This window comes from Drosophila eugracilis, unplaced genomic scaffold (assembly GCF_018153835.1).
Source record: "Drosophila eugracilis isolate 14026-0451.02 unplaced genomic scaffold, ASM1815383v1 contig_1317, whole genome shotgun sequence".
NCBI lineage: Eukaryota > Metazoa > Arthropoda > Insecta > Diptera > Drosophilidae > Drosophila > Drosophila eugracilis.
Genome location: NW_024572115.1, coordinates 221,381 through 244,780, shown reverse-complemented (window position 1 = coordinate 244,780; position 23,400 = coordinate 221,381). Strand labels below are relative to the sequence as shown.

Genomic DNA, 23,400 nt, shown 5'->3' with positions numbered 1-23,400 from the left:
TGTCGGTTGATAGATTGCAGCTGGTCGAGGGTATCTCTTTGCCCCAACTGTGTTACTATACCCATTGAAAATGGGTGAATGAGGGGTATGTTCGCTCTGTTAAAAGACATAGTTTTATAGAAATCTTGGTAGACTAACTTTTAAGGTAATATTGTCTACGAATATGCTAAAGAATTATGTTTTTAAATAAGAAATAGTTTAAGTATTTTATTTTACATACAAAAGCTTAACCGCTGGTTGAGTAAACATGTTTTTTATGAGGTCTTGCATCTAAATTGCTGAAAATATATGATTAGAAAGTAAACTTAATATGAAATTAAAGCATTTTTAACTAAAATATTGTATTTTGTTAAGGAAATTTAAAATTAAGCAACTTAACCGCAGGTTAAACCCACATTTTTCATTTTCTCTTTGCAAAAAATGGGTTTTTGTCTATGTTTTAAGTAAATTTCTTATAATAAATATAATTTAAATTATTAAATATTTATTTTTTAAAAATTTCACTAACACCTTTTGATTTTTTTAGGCCAAAACACATCATCACAAAATTCGATCAATTTTTGTTTCCTGTTTGCTAAATATTTCTGCTTCTTGCTGGGGCTGTTTTTTATGCGTTTCTGCCAATTTTTCATACATGTGTGAGTCCGTCTGGACGTGTGTGTGTGTGTGTGTGTGTGTGTGTTGGTGCGCTGAGAAAATTGCCCAGCTAATGGCTATTAAGGCAGACTGAAAACTGAAAATTGCGAGCTGGAAACTGCAAGCGGCAAAACTCGAATTGGGCCCCCGAAGTCCTCGTGAAATGCTGAAATGCGTTACCAAATTGCATTTGTCGCTCGTTGAGTTCTTGTTCCATTTACAGTTTACATTTTGTTGGTCTGTTGGTCTCACTCCCCCTCCTCCCTCCTCCCTCTCTTTTTTTCATTTTTAGCTAATTTATTATTGAGAGTCGAGTCGAGAGTCGGTCTTTCTTCTGCGCTTTTTGGCCCATCTGTCAAAGGGGCTGTCAAATTATTAAGCGTTACGCGGACATGTGAAATATGCCAGAAGCCCTGGCCAAAAAGGATTCACCCACAAAGATTAGAAATAATTTTTATATATTTTTAAATGCTCTTTTTTTTGTATGGAAAGTAATGACTTTTAACTTGTGTTCTTAGGAGGTTAAAGGTTTGAGAAAAATATTAAAAACTTTGTTTCTAAGTTTGATATTTATGTCTGCTGTCTAAGTTTTTTTTTACTTTTTAAATAGTTATATTATTAGCCATTAGTTTTATCACTAAAAATTAAACATTAATGCATATTTTTGTAGCAGAAAATCACCTTTTAAAAGGCCTTTTTAAACTAGAAATAGTCCAACGTAATGGGTATATGTTAAATCATTTTCGTTTATATTTTTCATTTTAAGCAATTTTCCCTACAACATTTCTTATTGCTTTATCTTAATAATTTTTCATAAATTTCTCTTGCAATTCACAATCTTAATTTAGTGCTACCCTAGACCTTAAGTTAGGGTATAGTTCCTTATAAATATATAAACTGTTACCCTGTACATACATACGCATAAAAGCCAGTCAAAGCCCTTAAGATTGATCACCATTAGAAGAGAGCGACCCTTCCTTTTTTTTTGCCTTTTATTTTATTCTCTTTTTCATTTGTTGTTGCACATTTCAAAGGCTGCAAGTTGCAAGTTTTCAGGGGCAGCTTGGTAATTCGTCACAAGGAGGGTGAGGTGACTTGCCACTTGACCAAGCTCTGAAACCCCCTTTGTCGCCCCCTCTTTTTTCACACTCTACATCGCAAGTAATTCATCAGCCACGCATTCTCATTGTTTCCTCTTTCTTGACTTGCCACCTCCTACCCCTGCTCCGCTGACGCATGACATCCCCTCACCTGTATGCCCGAACCTCGTCCCTCAGCACTCACCTTACCTTACCCCTGGCTAACTCAACCCCTTTCCCCTCAGGACGGATGTGAACGCGGAACACGCACTTGGCGTCGATTTGCTTAATTAGTAAACGTAAGAAGGCTCGAGGCATGCACTGGGGGGAAATTGTTTAAAAATTCAAACTTAGAGAAAGTAGAAAAGTAGCTCATACTTTGTTTGGGTTTATTTCATGTTTAAATACCAAAAACATAGTTAACTGGTTAATTTATATAAATAATTAAACAATAATCAATACTGGTTTATCTTATGTTTAAATTCTTTTTCTTATTTAATTCACATTTAAGAATTTTCGTATTTAAAATACATTTCTCTAAGTGCAATCAGTTTTATAAGGCCTTAGGCCAATGAAGCAAACATAAAACTGGCAGGTAACCTGAAAAGTGGATTTCTTTTTTTATGTTAGTGGAAGGTATAAAACTAACACTAAGGTGGCCCACAGAAGATTTGCGTTTTTGAAAATCACTATAAAAATATTAATATTTTCCAATTTTCTTCCAGCGTAAACTTAATCATTTTGTAAACTGCAAACCTTCTACTAAATATCTGACCCAATGACATTCGAAATGTCAAAGTCAAACTTATCGATAGTTCAAAAAGCAAACGCTACATGGGCCACCCTGTACTTAAACTTAGGATGATATTTTAAAACCATTTCTTCACAAAGCTCTTAAATATAATAAAACTAAAGAATAATATTAAAAACTTTCCCCTGTTTTCCTCAACTTTCATTAACCGAAGCTAAGTATTATCTAGTTTCGCCTGAAGGTTCTTAAATAATAAAAAAACTAAAAAAGTAGAATATAGAAGTACATATATATAGTGTGTGATTCTGGTTAAACTTAGATATATATCTCAATTTTATGCCCTCAACCGTTGTTAGTTTCTGTGGGAGTTTTGTGTTTATGGCTCTTATCTGGCAGTGTCGTCGATCAAACTTTGGTGGTTTTGTTCTTCACTCAGAACATCTATCTTGCTATTTTCTCATTTTCCTATTTTCCCATTTCCCCCTTAGTTGTTAGTTCTCCCTCATATAACGCTTTGTCGCACGCGTTTTCCATGGCCGGGTAAAGGTGCGTGTGAAGTTTTTAATTTTCAACATTAATTCAGAGACAATTCGTTGGCTCTCCCTTCCCCCACCCACGCATTTCAAGGCGACGAAGCGTGTCCAAATTTTTCTTCTTTTTCATTCTTTTTTTTGTTAATTTAAGTTAGAGACAGCCAAAAACTGAGAAAAAAAGACAGAAAAATAAATTAATGATCAGTGCAAAATCAACAAAATGTCTGAGGCAGAAAATCAACAGAGAGTGTCAGACGAAAGAGCCAACTTGCAGGTCCCAAAAAAATCATAATGAGCTCTCTAATGGCATCCTCCAAGTACCAGCTGTCCCAGTTTGGAAGGTGGCCCCCCCGCCTAAAAAAACATGAACTTAGGTGTCAGCAGGCTGATCTTCCCCCAGGTGGGCGAGGGCGTGGTCGCAATTTACTCGGATTCAAGGATTCAGGTAGAAAGCTCCAAACATGCCATGTGGCAGGGTGCTTCACCTCTGATCTTGTGATTTTCATGGACATGTTTAGCCTTGGGGCACGTGGCTATCATTGGGTTTCGGGGTCAATGGCTGGGCTTTTGGATACCAAAAACCTTTTTAAGGATTTCTGAAAGGAGTTGCCTAAACTTTAAACTGAAAAGTTTGAGAATATTCTTGTTTAAAAATAATATTTAAACATATTTATTTAAAATAGAATAAAAGCAAAAAACAATCTGACATATCCATTGCTTTAGCTTTTTTGTCTTTCATATCTCTCTTTTGTTGACTAGTGTTTCTTTTTCTGTATTTTTTTTAAAGCCATTTCTGGCGCTTAAGTTAATTTTTTGGTGATCGCTTTTTATTTTCTACCAAATCGTTTCTCATGTTTCGCTCTTTTGTTGCTCTTCTCTCTGTCAAACCAGCACCTATACCCCGTTTTGCCAGCTCCTCCTCTTGTGTCTTTCTACACAGAGAAAAATATGTTAGATTATGAAAGATATTTGAAGTACTAAAGTAGGATAAACTAAAGAAATTATTACTTAAACTTCATATTTCTTATCAAAGAAAAACTGTCGAGGTTGATAAAATAAATAATTTACTTGCTTAATAATTGGATATAAAATCTGTGTAACTTTTAACTGAATTTTAAAAAAATATATCCAAATAAATAAACGCAGATTCACTATGCTGAAGGTTTGGTTAGAGCATTTTAAATATATGATAATCATTCGACGGGGTCACCAACTGCAGAAACAAATATTGTTAGGACTGAATCTGGAGAGCTTTAAAATAAGATTTCTTTTGATCTAAAAAACTTTTGAAGATATTTATAATATGGAATAAGTTTTACCATATAAAAGTACTAAGTTGGAGTCACCAACTTAAGAAAATAAATGAAAAATGTGATCCTTGGGGCTTAGAAAACTAATCCTTATAATCTGATGAACATATTACTATATGATTTTTACATTAAATCTATGATATTATCATAATGATGATTTTTAAGATATTTATAGATTTTTGTATACTTTAACATGTAATTAAAATTGATGAAAGTCGGGGTCACCAAAGCTAAACATAGATGTTAGTTAATCCCAGAAACTAAATATTTCAACCTCAAAAATATTAATTAAAAAAACTTACCAACTTATCACCCAAAATGTTCTATAACCAACAAGTTACCCACATTTTTTCTCTGTGCTTTTCTGGACATCCCCCTCAAACCCTCTTCACTCTCCAATCCCCCCCTCTCTCTTCCCCTTGGCCTTGTCTGGCACTTTGCTATCTGGCTGTAGATTTATTGTGTGAATTGGCATTGACAAAGTGCATTTGATTGGTTCTCGTGGCGATGCGTTCGGGTTGCGTGTCCATCCGTTCAGTCCCGCATTCCCTCTTACCGCCTTGCTGCTGCCTCCCTCCAACCACCCAACCTCACGGCACTCACTCACTCATTCTGCTTGTCTGTCGTTTTTAATGTGTTTTGATAACAATTCCATTAAAAGTGAAGAAGTTTATAATAATAATTTCGAGTAGCCGAGAGGCTGGACGGAAGGCTGCTGCTTCCATAGCTGGTTTTATTTCTCTTTCTCGGTCAGCAGATGATGATGATGTTGGTTGGGATGCTTATGATGATGATGATGCTGCTGCATTGCCGTGTTCCTGTCAAATTGCATTGATTTTTTTTTCAGGTTTTTATTTCCTTTTTTTGAATAGAGTTTTGGTAGAGAAGTTAGAGGTGGTTAAGGGAGATTTTTGAGATTTTTTTTAAATAAGAAATTGATGTGAAATCGGATTACTATGGGGATATCTTATAGAGATCTATAAGGTATAGCTTCTGTTCTACAAATTATGATTATTTTTACTTGAAAAATACAAAATAAAAAACGATTTTAGAAGTTATTTTTATAGAAATATTTATCATATATAACTAAAGGGTATCTGTTAGTCTAGCCTATCGCCCGCCTTTCTATTATTCTTCCCTTTTTTTTTTAATTGATTGTTTTCTGTCCATCACATCACACCGACCAGATAGATGACCATATAGCATATAGCATATAACATATATATATCCGGACATATTACGCTGCATAGCTATGGCTGGTATCGGTACTATATATGTATATATATATATATATATATAAATATATCTGCTATATAAGTTAACCCACATGCCATGTGCTTTATTGCATTCAATTTTCTGTTGTTTGTCAATTAGTTGTTATTGCATTTGTTGTTATGTTTTATATGGATGTTCCTTTGGTTTGTTGTTGTTGCACAATGCATTGTTGTTGTTATTGTTGTTGTTGTTATTATTATTGTTGTTTGTTGTTGGTGTTGAATTTGAAGCCAAACAGCCAAAGTTTTAATTGGCTGCATTATTTATTGTTTTTCACTCCGTCGAGCAGCCACAAATTTCTCTCCTCTTTCTCATTCCCCTCTCTCTCTCTCTCTCTCTCTCTCTCTGCAACATATTTCCTCCATCCACATCTGGCACATTTTCCCTTTTGGAATTTAACCATTTTCGTTGAAAAGCCCAAAATGCATTTAATATTTGCTTAAGTTGCCTCAGTTTGCAGCGTCAGTAAGCCACCTCTACTCCCAACCAGCCAGCCAGCCCCATTCAAATACGCTGCGACTCCCAGAAGCTCCTGAGCTCATTAATAATTCGGGAAAAACAAAAATCGAGAATAAAACAGGAATTAAACAAGAATTAAAACACACACAAAAATCGCTTTACAAACCTAGAGCTGGCTGGTGTGGAAAAATGAATTGGCATTTTCTTAAGTTTTATTATTATTTTGTAGGTTTTCAATTCACGATTTTCAATAAACGATTGTGATGGGAAATTTGTTAATAATAAGAAGGAAAAGTGTTAGTTTAAATATGTTTTTAGGCAAATAAGAGAAAGAGTGCTAAGCTTTAGATGCTGGTCGAAAATTAATATTAGGTTTGTACTTAGTATAACCCCAACAAGTATCAAAGAAATTTAAGTTATTATCTTTATAATCAAAAATCACTACCTAAAAAGCATAAAAAATCAAAGAATGAAATACTTTCTGTTCTTCGGATAACCAAAAAGGTACTTCAAATACAAGTTATCACCTTCTTAATCAATGAGAAAACTATAAAAAAAACATAACACTTTAGAAAAAACGTAAAAATTCAAAGTTAGGTATACGGTTGTACTTGGTAGAACCCAAAAGTATCATAAAACATAAGATTGAATCCTACATAATCAATAATTAACCTAAAATAACAAAATAACTAAATAATCAAAAATAAACACTAAAAGAACATAAAGCTGACAGATCAAAGATAGATATGCGTTTGGAACTGACATAACCGGAAAGTATCATAAAAAGTAAATTGTGATCTTTATAATTAAAAATGAACACTATAAAAGAACATAATTATCTATTAGTATAACCAAAAAGTATCACAAAAATAAAACTTACGATCGTTATAATAATCAAAAATCGCCACCATGAAAGACCATAAAAACTAAAGAAAACCTATAATATCCCTCCCTGACTGCAAATGACATAAATAACCTTGCAACACACACACACACTAACACACACACATGTACGTGCAACATACATATTTCGTAAACAATTACAGGTGCTCAAACAAACTGGTATCAAGGTAATTCCCGTTGTGCCAACGGAAGAGCAGGACTCGCCATTGCCATAGCCGTCGCAATCTATCTGCTTCTGATTCGCCAGGACACAGCTGCTGGGCTATCAACTATTTGTAGAGCTTAAAAGGACAATTTAAAAAACAGGGAACAGAACAGAGAAGCGAAAATGCACTGAGAGAAAACTGTGACGATAAGTTGAAGGATTTTGTGAGTTTAAAATCAGTTTAAAGCTGTGAAAATGTTAAATTAATGTTTTAAAATTATTTTTTTAGGTTGCAAACTTTAAGATGTTTATGGAAAAAGTAAGTTGGTATTAAAAGGTATTTAATTAATATTAAAATGGATTTTTTTTTAGTATTTTTAAAACATAAAATACCTATTAAAATACCATTATGCTTGAAAACTCTATCAGAACCTTCAAAAATATATTTTTTTAGTAGAAAAAATCCAACTTCTTACCTCTTACTTCCTGTGCATTAAAGGGTTGTCACCCTATCCTTCCCCCCTGAGTAGTGTGTGTACTTATAATTATTTAACTCTTTTGCATGTAAAATCCTCAACCACCACCCCACGCCCAACTCCCTTCCCAATCCACACATGAAGAGGCAAACATAGCGCCAGATGAAGATTAATTATGAGAGCAGGAAAATTTGTAACATTTTTCATGCTTAATCTTATAACGTAATACGTAAGGAGTAGTAGTAGAAGAAGAAGGAGGATAGGAAGAGGCAGAGGCAGGGTGGCACGTGGAGCAAAACTAACTTATTAATAATAATAATTGTTTCATGTGCATAGAGAGAGAGAGTCCTCATCCATTTACCCCGCACTCCTCAATTCCCTCAATCATCGTCCAGCATGTGTCACCCTTTGGAGTAGCAATGGGAATGTATATGGTAGGGAGGGGGGCTAGCCAGCTGGTTCCATAAAGTGTGTGTGCGGGTCTTAAAGTCTGGCCTTTGAAAAATGATTTTTAGCAGCTTAGGTCGCGGGGCCTGGGAAACCAAAAAACTAGTTTAGCCATAGCCCTCATTCCCTCGCAGTTGAGTCGGGAAAATACCAACAACGCCGCTGGACATCGCCGCTTTTGCCATTTGACCTGATCAGTGGTATATAGGAAGGTTCTTAACGAAGAGTGAATACACTTTTTTTTACATTTTTTAATATTAACTTTTGGGGAATTCATTAAGTAATGAGATATCAGGTTTGCATACCAAATTGTAAGGAAGTCTGTTTAGGGAAAGTTAAGTTCCTTGAGGTTAGTGCGTGATATAACGGTCAGTATTTTACTATTTGTTAAGTATCTAAGGAATATTCTCACATTTTAACTCAGTCAGCTGATAACTTTACTCACAACTATCAAAATTCCACAAAAATTCTCAAAAATTCCAACAAATAAATCCAAGTTCTTGCCTTTAGAATATCTAAAACCCCACACAGTGCCTTGGATTACAATTTATAACACATTTAAATGTTTTAGCACCCCGCATACCAATTTTCCACCTTATCATATCAGCCAGAGTCAAGTTCCTTGGGTCTAGTAGGGATTCTATGAACTCTAAACTGACTATTTTGTGGCTAGAAAAGAAGAACTCGAAGAAGTACTCGCCTAGTGTTGTTCCATTTGTTGTTCAACGACTTTTAACAACTGCTACCTGTTTAGGGTTTGGTTTGGTTTTGTTTTTTTTTTTGGAGGAATACCATTTCGGGATCACTTAAGTGGCACCCGCTGATCCCCCCTTGGCCTAGCCGGGTCAACACCCCGTGAACCCTTGAAGCGGAGACATTAATTTTATTGTTTTGACTGTGCGCACGATCGAAATCTTTGAGTCGTTGTCCCTCGTTGTGTTGGTGCTGGATGTGGGATTCTTTGTTTTGGGTCAGTTCGCTTTGGTTATTGATAGTTCTAAATTAGGGTCAACTATGCGGTTAGCAGCAGCGGCGGCAGCAGCAACAGCTCCACTTCCAGGTAGCCAATATCATCTGTTTTAATTACGCCTGGTGAGCCTGATGGAAACCAGAACCTCGATAAGAAGATGCCTCTGCAGGTGTTTCCAGGCAGTTAGCAAAAGGCAGCTAATATCCCAGAGACCCCACAAAGTTTATGGTTTAGAAATTATATGAAAGGGGGTATGGGTATGGGAAATCAGAGGAAATCGAATTCAATTTCCTTCACACTTTAGGAAAAGGTGGAGGGGATTAAGGAAATGGCATTGTTTTGGGGTAACTTAACGGCTTATAAAGTTTGAGATCAGAAATATGGGTGATAGCTTAAGTATTATTAGATAATAATTCAGGTAAAATCTTTCCAAAAACTACAAGAAAGCTCTTTAATCATTATAAGAACTCAAAAGGTGCGCTTACATCTCAAGATTTTACATGCCAAGTTCCAGTTTTCTAGCTCTTATATGATCAAGTCAATGATTTTATTTGTTTGTGTTTTGTGGGCTTGGCAGGACGCTAAAAACAAACTTGGTCTGCGTAGGCATCTCAAGTGTCGGCTTGCTTAGTCCCAATTTTGTAACTTTTATAATTCTTGAGATCTAGGCTTTCATACGGACAAACGGACATGGCTAAATCATGGCTAAATAGTATCATCAATACTATATACATAGTTTATAGGGTCGAAAACGCTTACTTCTATCTTTTACAAACTTTTCTACTACAAGAAAGGGGTTAATTAATATAAGATTTCGTCTTACAAAATAAAAACCTATCGAAGACACTCTATCGAAGCCCTCAAATCATCAAAATAATCGATTGTTTTATAGTTTATATAGTTTGAAACGCTTTCTTTAAGCTGTTATAAGCTTTTCTTCTACAAGTAACTGATATAATATAAGATTATGTCTTACAAAATAAAAACCTATCGAAAGTACTCTATCGATGGCACCCAAATCATCAATATAATCGATTGTTTTGCCACAACTCTTAAAGAATTAACTTCATATTTAGTTTGTTTTTGTTTTTTGTTGTTTTTTTTTTGTTTGTTTATTATTAATCACTTCTTAGGTATAGTTTTAGTTTTTAGTTACTTGTTCTGCTCGTTTGATTTGGTTTAGTTATTTTTGTTTCTGCTCTTAAACATGGTACATGTTCTAGAAAATATGAATTTGGTTTTATTACATTGTCCACACTTGGTGTATATAGTTATATATATATATATGGTATATATAGGTGTATATAACGCATGCTTGTATATCCGTTACACAGTTATATATCAGTATATATATATATATATATATGTATCTGGTTTGTTTCATGATCTAGTTTCAGCTCTTCTTATATATATGTTTTGGTTATGGAAGAGTTGGGATTGCTATATAGAGGGGAATTGAGGATATAGAAGTTTGGATATTATGTTAGGGATTTGGGAGATAATGGAGATAATGGAGATGGAACAGAACGTTAACACAGATGAGCCTTAGAAAATATATATATATACGCATAGATGTGGATCCGGAATACATGTATATAAATCTGTGTATGTCTAAGGTATATAGGCAAGGTATATAGGTTGATCGTCTAGCACATATTGCTCTACGATCGTGGCTCTACCAATCTAGGTCTCTAAGTGTGAGTTTTCTTTTTCATTTTTTTTTTATCGTGATAGTGGAGATAACTTGATTCCCTTCTGTCGTCTGGTTATATATATATATATATATCCTACAATATATATGGTATATGCCGTGATTATACAGTTTTGGGGATGAACAGTTTATATATATCAGAAGACCAAGTTACCATTATAAGTCGTTAGCTTTGTAGGCTTCAAGTTTTATCTTTTGTTTAGAACAACGATTTTTCATTTTTTCACTTTTCATTTTTCATTTTTCATAATAATAATCTTATTTTTTTCTTTTTTTTTTTTGGTTAGTTTGCTGGATTCTTTGAAGAATCAAGCCCCTCTCTCTTTGGTTGTATCTTCTAACTCAATCCCAAAGATCTCCCTCTCTCTCTCTCTTAATAGGGATATAGATTCTTGCGCTTGAGTTCCATATCCAAATCGGCCAATTGCTGCAGGAATCCATCATTTGGCCGAATATCGCGACGCATACGGACTGTGCGTATCGCATCCACCGCTGACATTTTCCGGCAGATCATCAGATAGGCCAGGACACAGGTGGCCGAACGTGACATGCCCACCAGGCAGTGGACAAGGATTTTACCTATGGTTAGAGTAATGAGGAGGATAAGCACAGAGTTCTTATAGAGGTTTGTCCTTAAGGTTAAGTGATGCAGAGTAAACATGATGGTGTTATTATCTTATCAAATATTGTTGTTTTCCAGATTCTTGATCACCAAAAAATATTTCTCTGCATCATCTATTACCTCTTCACTTACCGCCGCTGCTGATGGCGCTGTCGATGAACTTGGAGGCCACGTAGAAGTAGCGCGAGATGTCTGTCGTTGGGGCATCGACCATGGGGAAGCCCATGTACCTAAAAACACAATCCTTATGGTTGCGTCTAAACCACATAGTAAACACACACACCACACACACATACACACACATAATACACAACAAAACAGCAACAACAACAAAGTTGAGCCAAAAACGTAGTGATAATGGATAATGGTTAATGGTTAATGATCAGAGATGATTTTCGAGTTAAAATCAATGAGAAGATAATGAAAAACCATACAGCAATGGGATTTACGGAGTGTGTGGATTGGAAAAAAAGATACCAAAAAAAAAGAGAAAGAAAAAAAGGAATATTTTTGATTTTGAAAAGAAATTTTGGAAAATGTGCAATATGTAGAAAGAAAAAAAAAAGATAAAAGAAAATTGAAAACTTTGTGCGATTCAAAACAAAATATGAACAAATTTTGATCGAAAGTTCTTTGAGAATTTGCATTCCTTTCGATTGTTCATGTTGTTGCCTTTTGTCGGTTATCAGATTAATCCTCTCTCTTTATATATATATCTCTTCTATATGCTATAACCCACCTGATGCTGGGCATATCCCTGTAGTAACTATGTCCTGTATCCACCTGACCATATCGACATCCCTCGGCCGCATTCAGGACATGGGTAATGCCCATCATCCGCAGATAAGTTTTGTTTTTGGCCGCCGCACTAAAAGTTATTCATATAAAATTATAATTAATTTTAAACTTTTATATATTGTAGATAGTACTTACGCATCGCCTATATAGATGCCCGGATAGACCTCATCACAGTCAACGTCGTGAATGGCGCATTCGGCGCGACGGAGTCCTGGCAGTGCCCGGCTAGGGGCCATTGAGTAGTGCAGGACACGCTGCAGCTGACGGCCAGTGGTCTGTTCGGAGGTCTCCAAGCGGCTGGGCGACTGGAAAGGTTTTTTTTAATGATTATTATTTATTATTAAAGTCAATTTTAGTTTAAGAAGTAGGTGGAGTTTTATGTTTTTAGCACTTAGACAGCACAGTTTTAAGATTTTGTAAGTTTTAAGGAAGTTTTAGTAAGTCTTCAGGCCTTTGGGAACTAACTAACTTATAGAGTTTAAGGTTAATACAGTTAAAAGAAGCTTTTAAGAATTAATTAGCGATTCTTAAGAATGACAAAAATAAACAATAATCTTAAGGTTAAGTTATTTCAGCTTGTATTTTAGCTTTGTAAAAAATATATTCTTAAAATAAAGCCAGCCTAGATTAGATTATCATAGATTTTAAAAATATTTAATATGCGAGTTAATAATACATATTCCTGGTAATTTTACTATGATTGAAGATCTTTTTTATTAGTGAATAAAACCTAAGAACCTTATTAGAATAAACTTGTTTGCAAGTAGCTTAAGTTTCAGTTTAGAAACATAGAAAAATTCCTTCAAAAAACATCAAAAACCTTCAAAAAAAATTAATGAAAATGAAAAAATAAGTACATAAACCTTGTTAGTTCTTACTGCTTTAAATATTTCCTAATCATTACCATCTAAAATCGATTTAGCCATATAAAAAACATATATAAGTCCTTCAATAATTAGATTTTGTGAAAATTTTTGGCAGGCTTCTAAGGATTTCCCTGCTCCACCACATGACATCAGGGCCAAAAAAAATATAAAAAACGAAAATGAAAAACCGGGAAACAAAATGCCTTTGCCTTGTAGATTTTATGGCAAAGGCGAAGGTCGCAATTTGGTTACAAAAGATGACAAATCAGACGACAAATACACCTTCTATATATATATATATATCTTATATCTTATATATATTTACTGTCTGACAATTTCAGGGACAGAAAGTGAAAACTTTGTCTTGCCTTTTGTGTTTTTTGGCATTTTGTTTTCCCTATTTGATAGCATTTTGTTGGCTATCGACTGTCTGACTTGTCATAATACCATCATCATCATCATCATTTGAGTGGGGGGGAAGGAAATGTGCCTGGTTTTAGGTGTTCACGTTTTTGGGGAAAACTTTTGCTTTTTGCCGCGGCATGCGACCTTGAAAATGAAAATGAGAAAAGAGAGAAAAGTCTAAATTTTAAGCATCTGTCGCCCAAAAGTTCTTTAACATTTCGCCATTGAGTTGATCTATTGTGACTGATCTATGGCATATATATATATATATCTTTAAAGATATATAATATATATAGCTCAGATTGAGATTCTTGTCCGAGGCAAGGTGTGTGTGGGTTAATTGTTCTAAATCTGTTGATGAAAAGCGCACAAAATGTGGAGATTATTTATAGCATTATTTAGTCGCCGTGGCCTATATATCCAACAGATACTAGACTTATTTTCTATATAGTTTTCAACTTTGGTTAGTTTTTGGGAAACTTTGAGGTAATCAAGCTTTTTTTTTGGGGGGCACAGAAAAAACAGCACAATTTCTTAGGGAAATTTCAGCCAAAAAGACAGCACATTTTGGGTTTTGAAAAACAAAGTTTAGTTTCCGTTTTGGAAAAACCTCATGCAGAAGCTATAGCTTTTTTGACAGGACAAACCTGATAATAGTGGGGACTATATCTATCGCCGATGCTGCTGCTGTATCTGTCTGTGAGAAGCTGGAAAGGTATTGGAAATAATAATTGGATCATAAAGAAAACTCAAAAAATCAAGAAATAGAAATAGAAATATAAATATAATTTTAAATAAAATATAAGTATTAGTATGAAATAAATTAAAAGATTTCGAGAATGTTTATAGTTAAATTTATATAATATTCTGATAAAGGAATGTATGATATAAATCAAAATATATTTATCTTTTGGTTACTAAAAAAAGTAATTAAATTCTAATAATATGCTTTACAGCTTAAAATAAAATAATCAAATAAAAACCTATTTAATTTATTTAAGAAAACCTAGAGAAATATCTATATTATAGTTATAATTATTAAGTAATGTAAATAAACATAACAAATTCGGGCTTTAAAAAAACGTTAATAGAAATCAATTTCTACTACTACTATTACTACTACTACTACTATTACTACTGCTACTACTACAACTACTATTACTACTACTACTATTACTACTACTACTACTACTATTACTACTACTACTAATACTACTACTACTACTATTATTATTACTACTTCTACTACTATTATTTGCTACTACAATTTACTACCACTATTACTTATACTTTTCATTTTCATTACATACCTCTAATGTTAAGGTACTCTTCTATGTTATTAATAAAACCAATATTCCAATTAGTTACTTATAAACCCAAAAAAAAAACCCAAAGGTGGGTTAATTACATAGATAGTTAATTGATAATCTCTAACTAAAACCACCTAGTAATACAAAGCGAAATACAATACGGAAAATATGTACGAAAAGCAAACTAAATATAACTTAATCAACTTGCATTTCAGGTGGAAACGGAAATAGAGGGAAAGCTTTTAGCTCAGGTGAGTGTGAAGCTGCGCCTTGACCTTGTCCCCCTTGCCAAGAAAATTACCCTACACACCCACCCACCACTTGCCGCCCACTGATTTGCATCTAAAAATAGTTGATAGAAGAAACAAAAAAAAAAAAAAAAAAAAAACTCACCAATGTAGAAAAGAAAAACAAAGTAGAAAAAACAAAATCAAGAAAAATGTGTAGAGAGAGAAAATCTATTGGAGCAAAGTGGAAACCAGCAACGAATTTGTTGTCTCTGACTCATCCCTACTATATCTATATATATATATATATATATATATCTGACGTGAGGCCCGCATGACAAGACAATTAGCTGGACACGACAAATCCAAAGGGGGGGAAAAACACAAAACGCCAAATGGAAACAAAATCGAAAAGCGAGTGAAAAACACACACTGGCATGATTGAATGTCTAATCGCCAGCATATATATGTGTATATATATCTATACAGATATAGCCCAAAGACGTATATATAGTCCCTCTTCCCCCTTCAACCAAAAGCAATTTTAAACGATTCGTGTGAGTGAATCTATTGGCAACTTTGAAAGCGTTCGTTCGTATCTTATTTTAGCCGCTTTTTTCAAACAGTCAACAGTCGAAATACCTGAAAGGTGTGGGCTTAAAAGGGGTACAACTATGATTGGGGCACTTATAAGTTTTCCAACTATTTGCTATTTGTTGATGTTTTTTTAGGGAAATATCTAAAAGTTGGGTTTTAAGTAGGGAAATTTAAGAGGTTGAAGCTTAAGGAATATTTTAAAGCTGCTAAGTTTGGGAAGTTTGTTTAAGTAAATTACTTTCTAAAGTCACTTTATAAAAATTTAAGAAAATTCTTAAGGGTTTTAAAAATTAAAAAATATATAGTTAAAGTTATTTTTAATATTACTATAATTTGTATTTGATAGATTTAATTTTATGAAATATTCATTTAAGCTATTTAATGTACTAAACAGTCAAAGAACTTAAGGCAACTTAAGTTTAGGTAAAAAATCATTAAATATTGATTATAAACTTTAATAAAAACTATTTCTAGATTATTAATAAGTTAAATTTCCAAGCCTAAGAAAATTTGTAAAAGTTTTTTATTGAAAAATCTTGATTTTTACTTTTCTAGATTCTGAAAATCGAAATAAATTTTATTTATAGTTTTAGTTTAGTTCAGGCCTTAAGTTTTAATCATAAATCATAAATATTATTAAAAAGTACTTCAATTTGATTAGAAAAAATATTTCTAGAACAGTAGAATATAAAGTTAAAAGTAGTTTAAAATATTTTTTTATAAAAAGATGATTGGAAGTCTTCCCAAAAACAAATTTTTAAAGTAAACTTCACGGATATTTCCCTTACCTATAAACCCTTTTAAGCACGCTTTGATTAAGAACTCCATTAAAAATCTTTGATTTCAAACCCACTTCAATGACATTTTCCCCACCCCAAATCGAACCCCGTTTTTCTGCCTTAAGGACTGCATCAAAATCTCATTTAATTTTCTGATTTCCCTCAAGCCACATAAACTAGTTCTCGGATGGAGAGGCTTTCGCACTGCAGGGCACTTAATGATGTCATAATCTCGTTTCGATTGCAATTGATGTCCTTTGGCATGGCTGTAGAGGAGAAGGAGGTGGAGGGATCACCCCACATACTGACCCACATCCGTTCCACATGTTGCAGGCAGCCATGGGCAGGTGGCAACAGTTGGGCAACAACGGCTGCTTGACCTCTGGGCCTGACACAGTTCTCAGTTCCGTTTTTGTCTTCTATATAAGGTATATGCGAGTTACGAGTCTATCTGCAGGAAGTGCAGCAAACTAAATGGGGGGAAAATGGAAAAACAATGTGGGAAAGCAGGCAGGCAGGGGTAGGAGCGCAGGGCAGGCAAAGGCGACTGGGCTAGACAATGCAATCAGCTAAATAAACTAAACTAAACTAACTAAGGAAGGACGTAAAAGGAAATTATGCGGTCAGCCTTGTGAGTTTGCTATTTACTAGCATTTAATAGTAGTCTTGACTTGGATTTGTCGGAAAATGTGTTTATTAGAGGGGGAATTTTCCCAACCCAACAACATCTGCTGACACTTTCCATCAATTTGTATCTATTTATTAAAAGATTTTTATAATTTATTTGCAATTTACTTGCACGGCCTTGGGCTAAGAAAAATTCACCCAAAAATAGCAACACGAGAGCGTGAAAAACCACAACAACAACAACGAATTCCTCCCCCCTCATTTTTCAAAGTGTAAAAATTCTCATCGGAAAATTTGTTGGAAATTCAAGCAAAAAAAAACCCCAAAAATCAAGAGCAACAATTAATTTTCCACTAAAATGAAATTTTACATGCCACTTTTTGTTGTTTCTTTCGTCTGGCCAATGGCATTGATAAATCTATATAGCAAGATATATATATATGCTATATCTGCTATATATATATATCTATATATCTGCATAATCTGCCTAGTTTTTGGGCACTCGACAAATGCAAATCGCATTGACATGCAAGCCAGTAGTAGCCTGCAGTAATTTTTCCCGTTTTTTTTTTAGTTATTGATTAAACAGTCAACGAACTAAAGGTTTCCCCTCTGTTTTCCCCACCCACAAACAAGGAGAAGAAAAATGTAAACAAAATTCCCTAGATAATTATGAAAAAAAAGCAGAGAAAAAGAGACATTCCTCAGCTGATTTCCCAATGAAAAACTTTGGCAGTCAGCAAAAACAGAAATCAACAAACGAAGCCAAAAGTACAATTTTCCCAATTTTCCCCATCACATTGCAAAAACTAAACTAAATTTCAATTAAATGCGCAATACATCAGATGCTTAATTTGCCTTTTAAGGCAGCCCACGTTTATATGGGTTGGGAAAGCATTATAGATATAGATATATATATATATCTATCATGTATATATCCCATCAAAGGTTTACCTTATAGATCACTTTTTAACCCTATAAGATCATCATCTCAATTAAGGGATTATCAAAAAGTTGCTGGAATTTATATAATTTTTTATAACTATATAGGGTTTTATATACACCATATCTTGATAGATTTTTCTAACATTTACTTTAGATATTTTTCATTTTCCAAGGCCAACAACAGATCAGCGATCGACCTTGAGCTTGGGAGAACGCTTCCCCCTTTTTGGGTGGGTTTCTAGCTCAGGCCAAATGGGGAAACGCTTTCAAGTCGCCGCTTTTGACTTCAGCTTCTGCCGCAGCTGGGTGCAGAGAGAGAAAAAGGTTGGCTGCTTCTTTTAAGGAAAAACTTTAGGATAAGAGAGATATAAAAGTAGGTGGTTCTTAGGGAATTTCTGTAGATTTTAAAGTACTTAAAAAAGCTTCTAAAAAACTGTCAGAAAAATAGAGTTTTGCCTAAAGAAAAAATTAGAATTTTAATCACAATTTTTATATATATATTTTTCTTAGCTTATTATCTTAGAACAAAAAGAAATTGAAATTATATTTCAATTAAAAATAAACCATTGGTATTTTATAATATTTTTAAAATTGTGAAGAAAAAGAGAGAACCTGAGAGAACTTTTATAAGTTTTGAGAAATGTCAAAAAATGATGTAAAAAATGCCAAATTACTTTCTTTGCTTAAGAAACTTGGAAACCATAGAGCTTAGTTTCCAATTTTAAAATATTCTTTAGTATAAAACACCTAATATTATGCAAAATTTTTTATAATTTTTTAAACTTAATTTAACTAATAAATTTCCTTTCCTTTCTTTTCCACAGTGTAACCCCAAAGCGTTTGCCTTTCGCTTTCTGCTCAATCAGGCGCAACAGCTGCGATGCGACACGCCCACAATCGGCAGAAAACAGCTATATATAGTATTTACATAGAATATATATATATATATATATAAACATATAGATATATATATATAATATGTGGGTCTAAGCAGTGCTCTATCGATTGTTCAATTAGCGCTCTCAATGGGCTTGACACTGAGCCAGCAGCAGCACTGCCAGCGGAAAACGGCGATGACATTGACATTTTAGCTAAGCTCTCAGGCTTTTACTATATATACGATATATATATATATATATATATCTGTTATGGACTTTACAGCACTTCACAATGGCCATTACACGGAAGCCGGGTAATTATTTTCAGCCACAATTTTCCAAAGAGGAAGAGGCGGCGGCTCTAACTTAATTCGCTTCACTGCCTTTTGAATTTCATTAAGTTTGATTTTTATGGCAGCCTCAAGTTCATTGGGTTTTCCTGGTTGGTTTTTGTTCTGTTGTTTTTTTTTTTTGGGCCACTTCATGTTCCATTTTATAATCAAGTTAATTGGTCCACGCGGCGTATGAGTAATCTTCTTTAGTTAGCCCTAGTAAAGCCTATTAACAATGATTCTACGTTCCTTCTTTTTTTTTTTGGGTCAATCAAATCCAGTGCAGCGTGACTAATTCTAGTCTATTGACTAACTGGCTTAGTGTTTGTTAAGGGGGAGTGTCTTAATTTAGTGACTTTTATTTTGGCAAAAGGAATTTATGCTTGCCTGTCAAGCTAAATTATTGATTTTTAAGGTATTTGATGGCCTAATTGGTTATTATTGGGCAATTATCAGGCTGTTAACTAGGCTAATTAATCGTATGTTAAACTAAAAGGAAGAATATGTCAGAAAGAGAGTTCTCTTTAAAGACTACGCATTTTTTAAGCTTTTTATAGAATTATTTAAACTTTAATATTAAAAAAGATAAATAAAAGTCAAAAAATCAATAGGAAACCCACCAAAAACCTTTAAAAAGTAAACTAAAATCCCCCTCCCTTATTAACCATTCATAAACCCTTTTTACCCACTCAACTTTCCTAAGATTTTTTAACTAAAAAATGTACCCAAAAAAAGCTAAGTTATATTAACAAAATAAATCTCCCAAAAAATCTGCTCGCCTTCCCTTACCCAACCCCAAGGACATGACCAACTTTAAGCCAAAGGTGACCCAGACCAATGTGCTTTGCTGGTGACCCAAAAAATTAGGCGCCAAAACCAAGTTAATGCCAGGATAATCGCCTGATAAAAGCCACAGACAAAGATGGTTATTTAACGAGCCACATGTTGGGGGGGGGGGGGGGGTTCTAAGATAGAATAGTTTTTTGTAGGTAGCTTAGGCGAGGAGAGATGGGGGCCTTGCCACGCCTTGGAAAGGCACTTGAACTTTGCATTTGCATTTAGAGGCCTTCAAAGAAGGCGGCTGGCTAGTGGGTGGTGCACACACACATATGCCAAGGCCTCTGTCCCACAGAAAATAGAACAAATTCTATTTTCCTTAGCCTGATTCTATGGTTTTTTGTTTTTTTTTGTCGTTTGTTCTTTGTGGGTTATAGGTGAAGTGATGAGTGGTGGGGGGTGGCTGGCGAAGGGTGTTGGTAGGGGTGTGGACTATATGAAAAAGGGGTGGCCAAATTGGGTCAGCCGAGCGGGAGGACGACATGGCCAAAGATTGAGGCGAGTCAAGGTCATCAACGCTCGCCATCTCGCCATCGCCATCGTCATCGTCATCATCAGCTGTTTTTGACAGATGCCCGAAATGCCAGCGTCGAAAAGCCTGCCACGCGGCACTTGACAAACCAGCCTGTGCCACGCCCCCCAATCCCCCTTAAACCCTAATTACACTGGGAAAATATATTCGTGATTAATTATTAAGTTAATGGCTTAAATTTTAGGTTTTTAGAATGTTAGAAAGGGAGTTTATCTTAGAAAACTCTCAGTTTTTGTTTATTTTGAAGATCATGGAAGTTAAGTTTTTGTTTTTTTAACTTTTTGTTAAGTTAAAATAAACTTATTTACTTCAGTTTTTAAGGTTTTAACTAAACAAAATAGTAAAGAGAACAATTTTAGGTCTCCATAATTTTTTAGAATTTTTGGTTTATGTTTTTAGATTTTTCAACAAATATTTCTTAATTTTTGATCTTCGACCAAAAAAGTAGTTTTTTCTTAGAGTTTAGTTTAGTTTTTTTCTCAGTGTGCTGTACAGTTTGTTACTACCCTTAACCGCCCACTCTTCCTGTTTTTCTTTCTTTCTTTTTTATTTTTGGGTAACCCTATTTTTCCCCGTTTTTCCCCCCAATTTCCCCCCTTTTTTGCTTACCGCATATCTCCATGACATCTTTGTGGAGTGTGTGTTTTGGGTTTGTTGTGTTGTCGGTTGTGTATGGATCCCGCTCCCGCTTCTGCTCCTATTTCCGCTCTCCTTTCGCTCTCCTGGATATCTGGATAGTCCAGATATGTATATATATATATATATATATCTGATATGGGAAGATAGTTTGGCTGGATGGACGACTGATGGATTGATGGACTGATGGAAGGGGGTCGCACGCTAGCGGGTGGCTGTGCCTTCGTTATCCTCTCGTGTTGGCGTTTCCTTGATTTGTTTGTTTTTTTTTTGTTTTTAAGGTAAAATGGTAACAAGTATTAGTAACAGCTAGGAAGAAGAAGATTCACACACACACATACACATCTAGCACCCACACACACTCAGATTCACAGGAAGAAAAAAAAAACAAAACAACAAATTTGTTAACTACCTTTTTTTTGTGTGTGTTTTCTTTTTTGTTCCTCACAAAAGATTCGATTTTGCAGGCAGCTCTCGGTTTTTCGGCTGCTTCTCTTCTTGGCTGCTCTTCACTCACTTACTATTGCTATTTCGAATTTATTTATTTATCTCAAATGTTTGCTGTTTTTCTTATTTTTTTTGTTTAGTTTTCTTTTGATCAGCGTTCTGGCGACGGGCACTTTTTTGCGACTGATTCGCGGTACCGCTTTGGGGTTGTTTTCTAGGCGCCGAAAGCTCGCCCGCCCCCCAAAAAGCGGCCCCAGTGACGTAGGCGCCGCCACAAAGCTCGCTCTGTCGAGCTGAAGCTTTGCCAATGCTCAGCACGTGGCAATGTGCTCAGTACACTGGCAGGAAAAATGGGTGGTACTTGTGGAAACTTAACTTAACTAAGGCAAATGATAGGGGAAATGATTGCTATGGTTGCAAATTATACACAGGATCATCAGTTACTGCCTAAATTGCAGTAAAAGTTGATGGTGTTGGGAGTTTTTAGAGGATTGGTTGATCATTACACTCGGGGAAAACATTTGTAAGTAACAAAGTGTCTGCTAATAATACCAATCACACTAAAAATTATCATTCTACTTACAGTTCTACACAGGAAGATTGATTACTACCTAAATTTCAGCTAATGTTGATGGAGTTTCATATTCTAAGAGGATTGGTAGGTCATAACACTCAGGGAAAACATCTGTTAGTAACAAAAAATCTGCCTATAATCTAAATCTTACTAACAACGATCATTCTACTTACAGTTTTACAAAAGAAGATCGATTATTATCTAAACTTTATCTAAAGTTGATAGGATTGATGGACCATTGCACTCAGGGAAAACATCTGTAAGTTACAAAAAATCTGCTAATAATACGAATCACACTAAAAATGATCACTCTACTTCAAGTTCTACGCAGAAAGATTGATTACTATCTAAATTGCATCTAAAGTTGATGAAGTTGCATGTTTATAGAGGATTGGTGGATCATTACACTCAGAGAAAACATCTATAAGTAACAAAAAATCTGCCTATAATCGAAATCACACTAAAAATGATCACTCTACTTACAGATTTCAGCTAAAGTGGATAGAAGTGCATTAATTTAGAGGATCATTACCCTTGGAGAGCCAAACTATAATCAAAATCACACAGGAATTTATCACTTTACTTACAGATCTAAGCAGGGTGATCTATCAATATGGAAGGTGCATCTAAAAGGTAATCAAATTTCATACTTTAAAGGGGTTACTGGATCATCACAGTCTCAAAAGGCACCAAAGAATAGCAAAAACCAAAAACAACCTAGAAGACAAATTACAGATAAAATTTTAAGGATAGGAAGATATATTAATATCTAAATTAGATATAAAGATAATATGGATATATATTTTTAAGTGGTAGTAAAATTTTACCTTTGTAGAATACACCTCTGAGTGACAGAGACTAAGCCCGAGTGAAGATAGTGAAGTTATCAGCAGTTCTACAAATACAGAATATTAAAATATTAAAATTAATATATTAAATCTATATAAATATCATATTTAAAATTACATTACCCTTGTTAGGTTATCTTTTTTAGAATCATTAACCCATGATCACCAATTAAGGGTTATGAAACTGAAACAAAAAAATATTCAATTTTTCAGGACTTAACTTTCAGTTTCCTTCACTATACTAATAATTTCATCATAACCCTTCTATCCGTCAATTACCCAACAATTTTAAACCAAATAACATGCTAGTTTTTCTTTAAGTGCCCTTTGTGTGTGGGTTGCCGACACCCACTTACGCATATGTAAATATTTTCGTAGTTACATTAGCTATTTACGAGTAATTCATTTACATATCCAAGCGTTTTCAGTCGTCTCCCAGAATTGG

The 23,400-nt window shown here is 34.4% G+C and overlaps 1 protein-coding gene and 1 long non-coding RNA gene across 5 annotated transcripts in view; one reads left to right on the top strand and one right to left on the bottom strand.

Annotated features, from left to right (window-relative positions):
* The window catches only part of LOC121530329, a 44,485-nt gene extending 37,006 nt beyond the window's left edge, over window positions 1-7,479 (top strand). The window contains exons 3-4 of the long non-coding RNA XR_005993908.1: window positions 7,090-7,315; window positions 7,381-7,479. This is a non-coding gene — a long non-coding RNA (uncharacterized LOC121530329). The remainder of the gene's footprint in view (window positions 1-7,089; window positions 7,316-7,380) is intronic.
* Window positions 7,480-10,055: 2,576 nt separating this feature from the next.
* On the bottom strand, window positions 10,056-21,718 carry LOC108106053 (dual specificity protein phosphatase 3). 4 transcript variants are annotated; one of them, XM_017212908.2, is made up of 7 exons: window positions 21,499-21,718; window positions 21,060-21,335; window positions 14,034-14,093; window positions 12,251-12,420; window positions 12,057-12,185; window positions 11,450-11,574; window positions 10,056-11,274 (listed from the first exon to the last, which is right to left on the bottom strand). In XM_017212908.2, exons 2-7 carry the CDS (start codon window positions 21,075-21,077, stop codon window positions 11,069-11,071), a joined length of 708 nt encoding a protein of 235 aa, XP_017068397.1. In that variant the 5' UTR covers window positions 21,078-21,335; window positions 21,499-21,718; the 3' UTR covers window positions 10,056-11,068. The 4 variants fall into 4 exon arrangements, with proteins under 4 accessions (XP_017068397.1, XP_017068398.1, XP_017068399.1 ...); XM_017212909.2 differs by having other exon boundaries at window positions 11,450-11,547; window positions 21,499-21,717; XM_017212910.2 differs by lacking the exon at window positions 14,034-14,093.
* Window positions 21,719-23,400: the final 1,682 nt, after the last annotated feature.